Source organism: Varroa jacobsoni, unplaced genomic scaffold (assembly GCF_002532875.2).
Source record: "Varroa jacobsoni isolate VJ856 unplaced genomic scaffold, vjacob_1.0 scaffold_1324, whole genome shotgun sequence".
NCBI lineage: Eukaryota > Metazoa > Arthropoda > Arachnida > Mesostigmata > Varroidae > Varroa > Varroa jacobsoni.
The window spans coordinates 1-16,159 of NW_019214226.1; the positions used below are offsets into that span (position 1 = coordinate 1).

Below are 16,159 nucleotides of genomic sequence, written 5' to 3' on the forward strand. Positions count from 1 at the left end.
CGGTTAAGTATTTTATTGCCGACCAAACACGTAGATCATCTTTGTTCTTGATATTCAAAGGAGTTCACTTGAATTCTAGATGTTTCAGTGATTTAAATGTTTGCTGCATATATATATGTATATATATATATATATATAAAGTGTAGATAGTACATAGAATACAAAGTAACCACTATTATTAATCATTTTTGCAATTACCTTGTTTTTTATGGAATCATGAACATAATAACGTGCGGTATTATCATCTATCCTTCCTGATCAGGTAGGAAGGAAAGTTTAAGCTTCAGTTAATTTAACATGACAACGAATTTTACATTTTTCGGCCGTGACTCTCAATCAAGTGACACCTCTACTCAACCTTTTACCTACAACCAAAAGAAGCGCCAAAGCAAACGATTTTGCCATTTTACCAAAAGAAGTTGCCGAATCCACTTCAAAATGTTGATTAATTAATTGATGATGTTGGTGATTTTTGATGGGTTCAGTTTGTTAAGTGTTATTTTTCTTAATAATTTTTCTTGTAAAAATTGCAAACGCTTACACACAGAAATGCTGAGGCCAAAAACGATATTCAAAATTATTAGAAACTCAGCCCAAAGACTGAAATTAGGTTTTATATTGCTTGTAACTATTTTGTCTTAAGTAACAACAGTCTTAAGTAACATAGGTGTCACAATGCTGTAACATCAGTTACAAATACAACCGTACTCGTCATGATACTATACGCCTTGGTTTTTAATGATGTTATTTATTAGCAAAAAACGCGAAAGCATAGAGAAGGTAAAGAGGTATTTAATAATAAACAGCAGTGAACGAATTTTACTTTACCACCATATACACTCATTAACTAGTATTAGCTTGCTTCAAGTATTACGACTTATGACCGCATATTCAACGATATTGTTTCTGTCAGGGGGCATTATCAGTTGCCACTCTCGGAGCTGGAGACAGTATGGTTTCGAAGATTTGCTGCATCACGATAAAGCTTAACAGAATGGTTTATTCACTAGAATATTTTAGTGACTAAAGGTTCTCTCGTGTAAATTAGTTTGCCCTACTCTGTAACTGTTAAATCACGCGTCAAGATAACGAGTTGTAATAAACTGCACGCGTGTGACAGAGTAAATCAATCAAGAAAAACATACATTTCTGTTGTAAAAACAAAAAAAAACTCAAATAAATTGACTTTTATGAGGAATCTACATAAGGCCGTTTCTCTTCCCTAATAACTAAGCCCTATTAGCTGCTACAAAAAAATTGATTTGGTGAAGCTGGTAACTCGGATCCGTATGCCGAATAGTGCTACACAATTGACATTTGCTATAGACAATAGCAACTTTATGCACGGTCTGAGTTGGGGACTAAAAATCAAATTATTATAATATTAACTATAATAAATACACTCTAATCAATATATAACTGACTTTATTTTATGCTATTTACACAGGTTAGTTGTCTGAAAATACCATTTGCACCGACTTATATATAGCTTCTAATTTAAAATTAGGTGCCTATAACAAGTGGCAAGTTTTAGTATCCCCGAACCAAAAACCTATTTATTTCTCTCTCAGTTTTGTGTACTAAAACATGGTAAAGCAAGACAGTGTATCAGAAAACCTGAGAAAAAAGCATTTAACATTGAATGTAGCAAATATTTCATTGCAATACATATCTAGCTCGGGCAGTGAGCGAGCAGTAGTTCTGCCAAATTAACTAACATCGGATGTTTTAAATTCTTTATTGGTGGAACCAGTTAGATAGGAGATGTATAATTGAAGTACAACTTGTAAGAAAGATACTAACTTCAAAATTCGAGTTAAAAATCACGAGTTCAACGACGAATTAGATTAAATAAGCAGGAACTACCTGACGAATATTCAAAAACACAAGACCTTAATTGGGTTTGGGGTGAGCGAGCAGTATAAAAAGGGGCAATAACTGACTAAACTTCCATTCCGTAATTGGAATCCATACTCATTGCGTAATTGGTTCCAATTACGTCCAATAATGTCATCCAATAAATATGCAAAAAGGATACGCACGCTTATCAGACTTCATATATATATACATAGATCTGTTCGAAATGATATGGCAGATCTGTTTCAGTCTGAGGGATATTATTTCATGATCCGCAGAATACATTTCGGATTCATGGAACGTTCAATGCTGAATGTGATAGGTGACTCTCGAGTTAGTTACTTTAAACATTTATCAACGTGCAATAATTTGTATAAAGTTCTCAACAAAAACTCTGAAGAACAGCTAGCAAGATTATGATAATAATAAACGTAAAGGATGCTCTGCTTCTTCTGCGAGATAATTGTTTACTAGTTTAATTGCCATTCTGCTTTTATGTGCGTCATAGCCCAAACAACTGAATCCTAGGGACAGATATCAAGTTGATTCCGTGTGCGGTCTTTCGGTTTTATTTTTAGTATTATAGTTCACACTCGCAAAGTCTCAATATATTGCGCGATCTAAGTTCATAGTGTCAATAGCGTGAGTAATGGCTCGATGGCGGGTACCTTAATTTAAAAATAGACTTACAGTGCATTGAATAGATCGATTATAGTACACTGAATTTTATAGTTTGTTTTTAGATATATACATTTTTCTCAAGCAATGAAAAATATGGATATAACGCTCTGGTAGTAATTACGCATTTGAGCGAATTCGTCGTATCTGTCTCGCTCGGAAAAGTTCTGTTGGACGCTACCTATAAACGCTACACGTAGTCATGCTATCAACTGAATATATGTCGTATAGGCGTGCGTAAGAGGACGGCCGCATCGAAAGGAGAAAGGGCTAAACACGCAGGTCCTCCTACAAATAGAACTTGAGGAAGTAGGACCGTTCTGAGAACCATCGGCTGCTTTTCTGTTTATTTATGTGAGTTAAAAATAAGTGGAGAGTGGCGCTCTCTGCGTTTTGCAAGGTGAACCACAACAATACAATGATGAGTTTCGGAACACCGGAGCTTTCTAGGTTTTCCGATACATTCTACCAAGTTTGGTCGACCGAGTCGTATCAGTAACATAGCAGTTATTCAACTCTCAACATATAGCTTGTGAAGTACTACTAGGCGCCAGCATTGCTCAGTAAAGGAATCTAAAGTGTTGCGGGTAAGGATTCCATGTGTGTTTATCATCATTTCGATTGGATCCCTGTTTCTACTACCACGCCCACGTTGCTTAACAGTGCATTGATTGGCTTATCTCTTCATTGTGGTCTCGCATGATTCTAGTAAACTGTTTCGAGTGGTCGTATAGCTACAACAAGTTCGGATATGTTGTGTGTCAATCTTAGAGCAAAAAGAGAACAGCAAACCATCTGCGCCTTAGCAAACAGAGTGAAGTGAGCTTGTTTTTCAAGAGCCAAAAAGAGCCATCAATATTTCCTCAATAGCGTGACGAAGTAGACAGTTTTTGAATCAACACCAATTATACAATATCATTAATTGAATAAATTCAACCACTACGCCTACTGGAAGCGGCTAGCCATTTGGTGCTGTCGAGAAGAACACTAGGAGCATCGTTGGATGTATAAGCTTCATCCGTCTGTTCTGTCCAGCTGTATGTCATTGGACAAGTTTATATTTTGATTAAAGGATCCTTACGTAATGATTAACACTTCCGGTTAGGTTCGGGCGCCTAAACTTTTTCGAGCTTCAAAAATCAATGATGAGACAAACACTAGATTAATCAAGCAACAAACACCATTGGTTTCTGCATATGATCACCAGACAACTATTTGCGAATTGCAGAAATCAGTTATTATGCGTCTAGCCGTGTCGTCAATGTTGTCGTCGTTCTAGTAGAAATTCCAAGCCGCTCTTTTGCGGTCGTTATCATTTGCCCAGTCGGCTCCCCGTGCGTTTCGCATTAATTCTGGCGACTTCTACTACACAACTGAGTAACTCACTCCAGAGCATATAACAGAATCACGCTTACATAGCTACAGGGGAGATTACATAAAGACGCCGGTCCCAGAGACGATCAATACCAATGCGATTGTCACTCTGTCGATCGGCCTAAAAACAGCGGTTCGCCTTTTTCTTTTTTTTTTTTTATTTTGGCTTGTCGCGGCGAATTCCACTAAAAGATCTAATCGTAGAGTCTATCCGCGGGTAAGAACAATATCTAACTTTGCTATTGTTTCGCATTGCCTCTCAATATAGTCAATCAATCCGCTGACAACAACCTAGTGGACAGGACCTACGTATGTAGATGCAGTCGGCACCTTCAAATCCTCACGGTTAGTAAGCGAAAGGAAACGAAAGTGCACCAGTAACGACAAAACAGGCTTGTACGATTTTGGTTGCAGAAAAGTAGAGCTCGTATGGACATTCTGGCGACCTCATTTGTATCATTATGATTATTATTATTATGCAACAAAAAAAAAAAAAGAAAAACGCCCGTTCCTAACAGAAATGGTGAAGCGAGAAAAATATAGCAATAAATATTATTTCTTGTACTAAAATGTCTATTGGAAAACATTTGAATGTCGAAGCTCTTATAGTATTAAACGTTGCTAAGAACTACTGCCATCGATGAGCATGGTATTTCGTGGCGAGTATTGCAATATTCACGGCATAGGCGATAAACACACAGCAAGCCCAGATGATTCGTCCGCACGTCATGTTACCAGGGTGATAAAAAGTTATCCGATTCTAAAAAAGCTTCGATCGATTCATTCTGCCTGGAATAAATAACAATCATTAACGTTCATGTGGCACCGATATCATGCAGCCTCTCTTTGGACGTCCGTTATAGAGGGTGACAGCCGCTCGCATGTCTGTCATCGCCAAGCGGCCCACTGGAGATCGGCGGGCCGTGGTCCATGGAAGAATACGGAGTCGGGCGATTTCCTATTGCCCCCTTCTGCCAGCTAGTGACAAGCCGCAACGGCGTTAACGGATCGTCTAGTCGGTGGATCGCAGCCACCGGCGCGCGGTGTAACTGATGGAAGCAGCCATACGGGAAACGCAGGAAAACGGCCGCTGCGAACCCATAGCAGCAGCACCGTTGACAGCCACAGCCGACTAGTTACAATCTATAACAAACCTTAACTTTATCTCGCCAGAGAAGCGCCGCCACGAACCGCAAATATTGCATCGTTCACGCTGCTCGTAACAACGTGGCAGTAAGTCGCTAATAGCGTAAGCGTGATACTACCAACACCATCAACCATGAATGTGGTTCATATTCCGCACAGTAACAGCGACAGTGGAAGCGGGGGAGTCACAGCCCAGCTCTATGCCCCACCGCCATGCGGTCAAAATCCGGATTTCTTGAGGCATATCAATGCACAGAACGGAAAGATTCTTGCCTTTCTAACGGTCCTCTCATTGGCCACCTACCATGGAGTGATTCACTTATTCTATGGAATTGAAACGTGCAGGTGGATTCTAAGCGATGGACGCTTCCAGGTAAGCTTCTACCTAAATAGGTGAAAATTTACGGCTTGTTAAATAGATGATAGGCTGATGGGGGTTTAATGGGATAAAACACAAGACATTACCTTGAGAGTAGTGGTAGACGTGGAATAATGGCGGTCCGATATCAATATTTACAGCTGGTTCAATTTTGTAAGTTCTTAACCATTGGCATCTATTCGCGGCACTCTAAGTTGTACATTGGAGCCTAAAGGTCGACTCACGTATTATAGACGGCATGCATTGTAGAAGTTAGTTGATAGTCTAATTGCTGTCTTTTGACACGCGCAGGCAGCGGAGAGATTCAGACAGAGAGAATTCATCTATTCTTATTTATTACAAATTGCTTATAAGCGGTGATTTTTTGTCCGTTTTGCGTGTCGGCTAGTATTTACCCGACCCACAGCATAGTCAGAATGCTGCCAATTATTACCGAAAAATTTTAATTCTACTCAACGAAACATTAATGTTATCTTACAGTGACTTAAGCGAATGTTTTTGATATGCATTGTCGAACATCGAATATAAGATCTGTAAAACCTCGAAACTCAAATCTCTGAAATGTAAGCTGCATAGCTGTCACTTAAAGCTTTACCTTCGAAATTTTGAATTAATTTTTGAAGTTCTCGAGGGGTTTAAAGGATAAGGGCCTAGCACCGAGTAAATTCTAGAGTCTTTCTAATTGTCTCATATCACTCAATCCTTCTTCCAATGACTGTTCTGACAAACGTTTTTCTTGATGCTCCCATCATTAATAATCCCACATTTATGATATTCCGCCTCCTACTTAAGGGATCTGGTTGTTGTAGCCAAAACACAGACAGGACGAGGGTGAGTCAGCATAACAATTACGGCCCCCCAAGCAAAGAGATCTGGCTAGTACGTTCCGGCCAGTGAGGACACGCGTTATGGTACATTATACGAATGTCATTGCCACAAAATTGGAAAAGTTAAAATAAGCTATGCTATGCGCCACATGTGAGTTACAGAAGTCACTGTGAGTCCGCAGTGCCCCGACGGAGCTTCCAAAATAAAAATAGATGTGTTTGATAATAATGTACCACTAGAATATCCATACAAATTACCTAAAAATTAGCTGTTTGTTTAGTAAAAAAAAAATTCATCGGTAATCTATATCTGAGCAACTGCATCGCGACAGTATGTCGTTTCCATTAGAACTGCTTAGACTTTATAATGAAAACAATGACTAGCTTGGAGAATGTTACTTATCATACAAGAGTATATAATTACGAATAAAAAACACAACAATAATCAAGCTGACCGTGGATAGAAGTTACGGTGGCTGAGTGACTGGTATATTTAATTAAATTTCAGTTCCAATGGCCTTTCATGCTATCAAATGTTAATCTTCTGAAGAAATGTTTGTCCTGTTGCAAAGTTGTTTAAGTTAATGGAACTGAGGTTAGCACATCTTTTTTTTTAGAGTATTTTAGGGTAATGCTGTCACGGACACCGTTGGACAGCCATGATCCGTTCAATCCTAGGGTACGGTGAAGTTTAGGTCTCTAAGAAACATGAGTTACAAACTCTGACCCCTCTTCCTTTTTCTTGAGCTGTTATCTCAGGCTCCTGTCAAGCTATTTCAAATCACAGTCTGTGCTGAAAACCAAGTGGTTTTGAATTGCCTAGAACGTTTTATGTTGTGTACAATTTGCGTCCTTTTCTCAGACGACTTTTGAGTGTTTTGTGGCATCGTAGTTTAGCCATTGAATGACTATTCGTTCAATCAACGATATTTGGTACAGCTTTGCGAGTCCGCGTTTTTACCCATGACTGTAGAGCTTTTTCCTCAACCGCTTTTTATATTATTATGGGATCTCCGTGTGTTTGATTCTGAGCCAACAGTATTCATGAAATTGGCTAAACGAATGATTGAACAAAAAAAGTTTGAATTGACACAATTTGGTACGCTTTGGTAATTTTAACAGACGTTATATTTCGCAGTTTTCTGCTAATATAATAGGTGCCACATACAGGACCATTAGTTTGACTACTTGCAGCAGTAGTTTCATTTTGGAGGCAGCAAGAGGTTTGATTAACCTCTTGCTGAACTTGTCAGTCTGCCCAGTTTGTTAACCTATATTGAGGGTTCTTTAGGAACACGCCAAATGAATATCACCGCGGTACCTGGCGGGCCTTTTAACCTGTATAATGCACGTGATCTGCATTTCTTCGCATTTTTCCTCTTTTTAAGAAAGCGATTGCATGACGCTCCTGCAGCGTCGTAGACGGGGGTGGCCTTTCTTTTTTTGGCTTTTACCTTGCAATTTCTATAGATACCTGTCCGTAAACTAAGTTTCCAATAAAATGGAGAACTTTGCCGCTCCGTTACCGATTTGATTATAATCTATGGTACGCTGTTGAAGACATCACATACGTGAATGTATGCTAGGAAGTGAAACGCTTTTGTCGTTAGAGATTTATTATTTATTTCCTCATTTCTAGCTAACACTTTGACAATCGCAAATACGGTAGGACTTTTTTTTTCTGGAATCTGTTCCGATGCTCGGAGATAATGTTTTTTATTTCCTGTGAACATTTTGACCTTTTATGTTATTATGCTTCTAAGTCACTTTGGATCCTGTCACTTTGGACCTTTAGATTACGACTGGTCGCATCGCAAATTTAACATCTATTAGTTATACATTTCCGGCACAAATTTCAAGAATCGCGTTACAAACAGAATGACTTGAAACGATGGCAGCGGTTTCTCATAGTTGACTCATGTACAATATAATATAGGATGTATAGGTTAATCTCTTTGTGCACCTCGTTGTTTTTGATGCAAAAATCTGAAGACTTTCCGAAAACACACTAAACATGATAATCACATTTGAATACTTACAACTGGTGTAGAATATTTGCTATATATTGCAATCATTTTGGGACTTTTCGCCACGTGAATTTTTTCGCGCTATCAATGGTTGTATTCTATCAATGTCTCACACACAGGGAGACCATGTGTGGCAGCCGTACGGGTGCATGTTACATTCGTACTCGAACGCCGAAGCCCGCATGTGTTTACGGTATGTGTCGTACTGGGGGGATCGAACGCACGTAGTTTTTGTCGGTGACTCCCGTGTACGCCAGTTGTATCACAGCTTCGTTCGGCAGTCAAAACCCTACACTGCGAGCGATGACCAAAGATTGGATTTTCCTGTACATCACGATCTCTCCTACGAAGAACCGAAATTACACACAAAGGTGGGTGGATGCTTTTATCGTAACACGTTTTTTCCTTTGGTCTCAGTATTCTGTGACGACGCGCGATTTCGAGGGATTCATAAATGAATGCCTAACCTAATATAGCCTTTGAAGTTCTTTAAAGCGTTATTACACGGTTTTAATTGTAATCCGTACTTTATTACCGAATAGGAGTTTTGGTGTCGTCTTCTTGACGGAAAATTATTTATGGATTTGCGTCGTGATCTATGCCAGAGTGACTGTTGCATAATGTGTGTATGGTCTGCCAAACAAACAGCGTTAATAAAAATTAGTCCAAAACTGCTTCGTATGGTTCATGATTGCTGAAATAGCTGAGTTCAAGATTACAAAACCTTTTGTAGGACATGCTTTTTCGGGCCATAAGTTAGATATTAAAAGGTGTACAACAACAGCAGAATACATTTAGCTGATGAGAAGCAATTCAATGCTAGTACCTACACACATATAACTCAAGCATCTAGATAGTCGGGGTTGTATAGTAACTAGTAGGTTGTGCTGTGACCGCAATGCCCCTAGGTCGAATCCTGGTAATGGCTCTGTTTTTCTTAACTAGACAAGCTGTTAACCGGAGCCTGCGGCATTCGAAACACTAAGCACTCATGTGACAGCCTAATCAGTTTATAGAAGAATAAATAAATACAATAACGTTTATTTACTTTCGATCATGTATCTTCAACAACACGTCTATGTTAAAATATACGTGGCCCCTAAGTTCTAATATTTACAGGGTTGAAAAATCAAAAAAGACTGAAAGTTCTCGCCATTCATATTCGCTCAGTTGGCGACAGAATCAATGTGCCAGGCTTTCAAACGAAGGCACCACGGGCAGCTGCAACATCCGTATATATATATATATATATATATATATATATCTATATATATATATATATATATATATAGATACCTACAGATATAATGATGGCAGAATAGTTGAATACTCATTTACCAAACAATAGCTACAAAAAAGCAGCTTAGTAATATTATTATGTAATATTACAACCAAATAAGCTATTTATACGTTTCTGGAATAAGTCCGTAAGTCTGCTGAACGTTCGCGCTCACCGGCAGTCAAACGAACAGCTGTTTCAATATACCATAGGGATTCAAGAGAATCATAGATCTACATAAATGGCTTTGCCGAATGTTTTCCATGTTCTTTGTACTGATCGTTGTCAATAGTCCTTTGCACGGACGAAATGATAACATAAGAAGGTCACAGGGATAAAAAAGTACTCGAAAAGGGCGAGGTTTCTAATTCGATTCATTTGAATTTATTGTTTTTATAATATCATCGGGATGATACACGAAATTATATTATGATAATAATGCTGGCACTACTTTTAGCTCAGGCATATTCCGGATCACAATCTTGCCAGAAAACTTACCTAATTGCTACCCATCTCTACTAGTTGATCCGTTTCTTATGAGACATGGCTTACGGACATGTGCTAATTAGCAATAGTTATATCTTCTAGAATAACTAAAACAAACACACGGAAAGTTTGTAGCCAAAATAAAGGTATGTAAATTTCCCCGAGTAAGGCAACTTCATCACCTGAAAACTGGCTACTGACACAGCCCACTCGTACAAATACTAAAAACTCACCATCCATGAAAATAGGTAATGAAGTATCTGATCAAGAGGATATTAGCTTGCAAACGGTTGACTCCTATCCATTTATTATTTCAAATCTATGCACAAGGATAAGGAAAAGATGAGTTACAACGTTTTTTAACCTCAACAACCAGCCATTTGAACTTTGACAGACCGTCTCCCTATCCTAAGCGATTTTATATACAAGTTCTACAAGGACATTAATAATGCTATTCAATTTATTATCCAAATATCTTCACGAATAACTAAAGTGAAGCGCTTTCTCGCCCTGACGCTCCAGCTTGCTCTATTTGGCAATGTGAACTGCCGTAGCCTGCGCAGGAGCATTTGAAGTTGTTGAATAGTGCTAATATACATCATATTTACGGTACCTTAACTACGCAGTTAACTTCATATATATCTTTACTTATTTCATTGAACGACACCGAAATGAAGATGAGATGAAAATAGTGCGCATCTTCCGCAGGTTGATTTTTACTGGCAACCCGTGGTTAACGGTAGCATGTACGCGGTATTTGATCGCTGGTTGGGTGCGGGAGATCGTTGGAGTCGACGAGAGCGAGCCAAGGAGCCTCCGCCAACACTTCTAGTATCCGCCAGTGCATCATGGACGATCAAGCAGAGCAACGGCAGTCTGGATGCACTAGACGAATATCGCCGAAATGTTTCCGGCGTTGCCGTTCTTATGGACAAACTTAGCAAGGCTGGTACACAGGTAAGCTTGTCGGTGGCCTAACGTCATGATTTTTGTCTAGCTCACTGGGAGCCTCGTGTTCACGTGTAAAATCATAAAAGGGAAACAAAACGATGTTGTGAAAGAAAAAAAATAGCCTGTGTTGCATTGTCGTAGTCTAAGTATTAATTATAGTTAATTTATAAGCACCTAAGAAACACTATGTGATACTTAGAATAAACTTAGTTTGCACCTGTTAAATGTCTGTATTTGTTACTCTGCGGATCTTTTCAGGTTCTGTGGGTTCTACAAGATCCTGTGGATAATGACAAGTTCGATGCGTCACGTAAAATGATTACTAATCGAATGCTCGATTTATACAACGAAGCCGCGTTGGAAGCATTTAGTTACACGGATGTGCAGATTTTTTCGGCAGTTAAGCACATTGCCAGTGGATACTATGACCGCGAGCAGTATCGCCTGTAAGTCGCTGCAAATTATACCACCAGATCGTAAAAAACCAATCCAATTAGAAAATCATACTGCAAGGATATTCGGGTGCCTTTTATTCTATACTTTTAGGCATAAACCTGTAATTTGATATAATGTAATTGTAATATTTTTGACGTAGGCAGTTTAGGCTTACGAACAACATGTTTCATACTAGGTAAAGCGATTTCGTTTATTTGAGTGTTTAATTTAACCCATTATGTAGCTAATTATTTCCCAGTTAGCGTGAGTAGGACCTGAATGGATAAAAAAGCGTAGATAGAGTCTCATATCTACGGTATTTCTACCCATTATAGGACTAATATCGTTATTATCATTACTATAATTATAACATACCTTCATACTTAGTCGATAAATCCTATTCGTTTTGTTACAAATGCTCGTCTTGTGTTAGGTGGGACGGCTTACATACGAGCAATTTTACTGTCGACTACGCTATTCAGCTGTTGTATAACATGTACTGCAATGGTAAAATGCGTTGGGAAGATTGTACCTGCTGCGCCCAACCTGAAGCTCTTACAACTTTACAAAAGGTGAGCGATATATGGATCATCTCACGGGTGGCATTGACCGTTTAACAGTTTTTGAAGGCGTATCTGACCGTACGTAACATATCGTGTTATAGCTCGGCATAATGTCGCTACAAAAGTTCCGCTACCACTACCTAACTAGTAACACTAGCACAATAGTACATATGTTATTGTTTAATGGTAACGTATTTGCCTACTAAATTAAGGCACATATGGAATAGCCTCAATCAGGGTGTAGATACACTTTGTTTCGTGCTTGGAACCAGCCGTCTGAAGTGATGCGTGTCGGCAATATCGGACATAAAACTGAAAACGTTTTTTAATTCCGGTCTGAATACCTCTTAACTCCCATTTACAAATATTGTGCCTTCTTTTCGCGTCAATGCAATGTGTTTTTTTCAGGTGACAATGGTCTGCTTTAGCGTAATACTGCTCATTGCCACAATTCTATTTATCAGGAACCATTCATTGTGCCATCGTCTTCACCGTAGTCAACGAGGTTACGGTCACTATCAGCGCTATGTGCCACTTAATCATCACCACCGTCATCAATATCACACTAGAACGAACGGCGAACTCACGCGGTTGGCGAATTCGCTGAGTAAACTCGGCCTTATTATGGGCTACTTTTTGATCTGCGATCGGACTGATTTTTTTTTAAAGGAAAACAAGTACTTTACGCAGCTCAATTTCTTTTTACCAATTTGTTACGTATTTGCTCTTGGCCTATTTTTCACCGAAGACGTCAAAAAAGAGGAACGCCGGAACTCTAAAGAGGCTACCACAGCTGACGACGATCCGGACGCAAAACACCGCAAAGAGAATGGTGATGAAAATAGCAGTGGTAACCTGTTATTTGGTGAGCCCTCAGCTTTTGCGACGACAGCCAGAAGCCAGCAGCCTCGCGCCAATGGTTTAGGCAGTCACGAAAGCGGGTTTGGCGTCGCTGAGGGTCGCCGAGGCGATTCAGCAACCGTTATCAGCCAAGCTGGCATGATCTTGCATCGCCGCCAAACCCAGGAATGGAAGGGTTGGATGCAGCTGGTGCTGCTCATCTATCATATGACGGGCGCGTCAAAAATTGTGCCCATCTATATGCACGTTCGTGTGCTCGTTACCTCGTACCTATTTCTAACGGGCTATAATCATTTTAGTCACTTTTGGGCTGGCGGCGACGCTAGCGTGTTTCGTCTTGCGCGCGTCGCATTCCGTCTCAATCTGCTCGTATTCGTACTCTGTCTGTCGATGAATCGGCCCTATCAATTCTACTATTTCGTGCCGCTTGTCACGTTCTGCACGCTGCTTGTCCATGTGGTGATGGTGTTGCCGCCGCGGGTGACGGCAACCAGTGTTGAACAAAATCCTGTGCAGTACCTGTACATGGTGCTTAAGTTTGTTGCCTTGTTCCTAGCGATAACTATCCTGTACATGTCACAGGTGCTATTTGAAAAGATCTTTTTGATGCCTCCATGGAAAGCATTATTTGTCACCTCGCCCTCGGAGAATGTCCGTGAATGGTATTTCCGTTGGAAGATTGACCGCTATTCAACGCCGTGTGGAATGCTGTTTGCGTTCTTACTGCACACGGCGAAGCGACACGGGATGTTCATCGATTCGCCAACGGAGAACATTATTCGATCGCGATTGGCTATGGTGTTCCTTACACTGGCATCAGGGTTAGCGTTGCTTGGGGCAACCACGTTCGCCTTTTACTGCGGGGAAAAGCCGGCCTGCAACGAAGTTCATCCTTACGTGTCGTGGCTACCCATTGTTGCATACATTACCCTGCGTAACGCCTATGGCAGTATCCGGGCAAAGTACAGCGCGCTGTTCGCCTGGTTTGGCGAACTCTCCCTCGAACTCTTCGTGTGCCAATACCATGTGTGGCTGAGTGCAGGCACGCACGGCGTTCTCGTGCTTATACCAAACTATCCGGTATTAAACGTCTGCATAACATCTTTTGTACTCGTCTCAATCGCACATGAAGTCAAGCAATTAACAGCGTACTTGTCAAGGTACGCTGTCCCACAGGACGGTCGCAAATTACTGCGGAACGTGATCATTCTTTTGATCATACTTCTCCCCATAGGCATTCATGACAAGATGCTATAATTTCTACATTGCAACAACATTATTAATATCACTATGATTACCATTAATAGGATTGATACTTGTCATAATAACAATGCTTGTAGAAACTGTAACAAATCTGACACAGCGTCAAATAACTGAGCATATGATTTGAGTGACAGTACAGCTACAAAACAGCGCAGACAAACGTTATTTTTTTGCTCAGCGACAAAGTGGTAGACCGTACCTACTAGATGTCGAGAGCGCTACAAGTCAACTTAAAAATGAGGATACATAAGCTGTTGCAACAACTCGGCTGACGTTAACAAACCGAGAGATAGTAAAAGGACTTATTAGGTCAGGAACAGTTACTGTTGTAGCCTTTTTGTGTTCGAAGTTTTGTTGTCGTAAAATGCAGAGTGTGCAAACCATGTGGCGGTAATAAATGAACAGCGAAGAAAACCAGCAGACGATAGAAGCAGAGGAAGAGGAAAACGGTGCTTGCCAAAACGCTGTCAACAAAATACCAAAAACTCACAATCAGAAGGTCGTCGCGTGGATCTATGTACATAATATAAACATTAGAAGCTCGTGTGGGAAAATGTCACTGAATACGTCGGCTAGGCGCGTGACGCGAGCGGACTGATGTGAATAGAATTTTGCGAGCACATTAGCAGTTATTTTAACACTACATGTTAGAAGCGAATAATTAAAAAGGAGGCGGTGATGATGATGATAATAATAAGTGTCATTATCATTTACCTGCATCACGTAACATTGCACGCGTGTCATACTGAAATCGTTACTCTGGTCTTTATTACAAATCGAACCATAATCTTCCCATTCTTATATACTATTCGATTTTACTATTTGTGACATCAATGTTCTATGTTCTGCGATCAATATGCCCTTTTCCGTCTATATCACTCTCCTATGGTCGAGCAACTCGGCATTGTGACTAAGCGTCACACACACACAGTAACACTGTGTAAAACTTAAAAAAAAGGTATTTTTTGGGATCAAATACGCTTAGGCTTTACTTAGGCAAATTGCAACGATTAATATACATACACTATTGATAACAGTCTCTCGTCGAAGAACAATTGTCTGTTGTGTGATCTACTTAGTAAGGGGATGGTGGGATACGCCGCTAAAGAATGGATATTCCGTACGAAATTGTCAAAAGTGGTGCAGAAGCAACACGAAATGAGCTGAAGGTTACTGGCTTACTACAAAATAATGTGACATTTAGCGATAAGATTAGACTTAAAATGCTGAAGTCTCTATGCGGGCAATATGCAATAGATACTAGAGGTATTACAAAAAGATAGATAATACTGTTACTTTTCTTAATCGACAAAGGATCCAAGCTCTGTATCTTCTCGCTCGTGTAAGTGCAAAAGAAAAGGTGGTGCGCGGCAGTAATTAAAGAAGAACGAAGATTGGCTGAAGTGTGACGCGCATCAACAGTAGTTGCACGGAATGCACCATACTGAATATAATTTATGAAATAACAATAAACACTGCTGTAGTACGGGACACGTGTAGCGCCAAGCAAAAAATGAAAAACGGAAAAGAAAAATGGAGAAACAGAAGGCAAAATAATCGTATTGAAACATAAATAATTAGTGAGAACAGATATATACATGTCTGCTGAATTACTTGTTAATAAATTGCACTTATTGACGTGAACAAGCAATTAGACAAAGAGATAGAAAATGCGCCCATGAATTTTAGACAAGAATGCTGCTACAGACTTAGAGCGGGCGAAGGCTAAATCCAAGTAGCTGTTCTTCGTAGTAGACTGAGAATAGACCGAATTGTTACATTTCATCAGCTTTTTTAATCAGTCTAAGCAACTGAAACATTTTCCTGAGTTCGAACTTAGTGTCTACGTTCCTTTTCACCGAGACATGTATGCATTCTAAACTTGTTTAGCCGACCCGTTACCTACACTTTGAAAAGTATACTTACTGAGTGCATTGCTTTAAAACAGCATCATAACGACGAAAAAGGAAGCTGGAAAAATACTAGCGTGACCCAACTATCGTTACAATTTAAGTTTTACACATATGTATATA

At 39.8% G+C, this 16,159-nt stretch overlaps 1 protein-coding gene across 4 annotated transcripts; it reads left to right on the plus strand.

The window, feature by feature from the left end:
• Positions 1-119: 119 nt before the first annotated feature.
• LOC111268862 (N-acetylneuraminate (7)9-O-acetyltransferase) lies at positions 120-16,092 on the plus strand. 4 transcript variants are annotated; one of them, XM_086971837.1, is made up of 8 exons: positions 120-3,122; positions 4,178-4,254; positions 4,749-5,428; positions 8,408-8,659; positions 10,762-11,010; positions 11,263-11,450; positions 11,873-12,011; positions 12,411-16,092. In XM_086971837.1, exons 3-8 carry the CDS (start codon positions 5,189-5,191, stop codon positions 14,118-14,120), a joined length of 2,778 nt encoding a protein of 925 aa, XP_086827963.1. In that variant the 5' UTR covers positions 120-3,122; positions 4,178-4,254; positions 4,749-5,188; the 3' UTR covers positions 14,121-16,092. The 4 variants fall into 4 exon arrangements, with proteins under 4 accessions (XP_086827963.1, XP_022703787.1, XP_022703788.1 ...); XM_022848052.2 differs by having other exon boundaries at positions 4,773-5,428; XM_086971838.1 differs by lacking the exon at positions 120-3,122 and adding an exon at positions 3,139-3,572 and having other exon boundaries at positions 4,773-5,428.
• The last annotated feature ends 67 nt before the right edge of the window (positions 16,093-16,159 follow it).

Coding starts and splice junctions, on each gene's coding strand:
- LOC111268862 (XM_086971837.1), top strand. CDS start 5,189: ATGAATGTGGTTCATATTCCGCACAGTAACAGCGACAGTGGAAGCGGG. Junction 5,429..8,407: donor TAAGCGATGGACGCTTCCAG/GTAAGCTTCTAC, acceptor TCTCACACACAG/GGAGACCATGTGTGGCAGCC. Junction 8,660..10,761: donor AACCGAAATTACACACAAAG/GTGGGTGGATGC, acceptor CATCTTCCGCAG/GTTGATTTTTACTGGCAACC.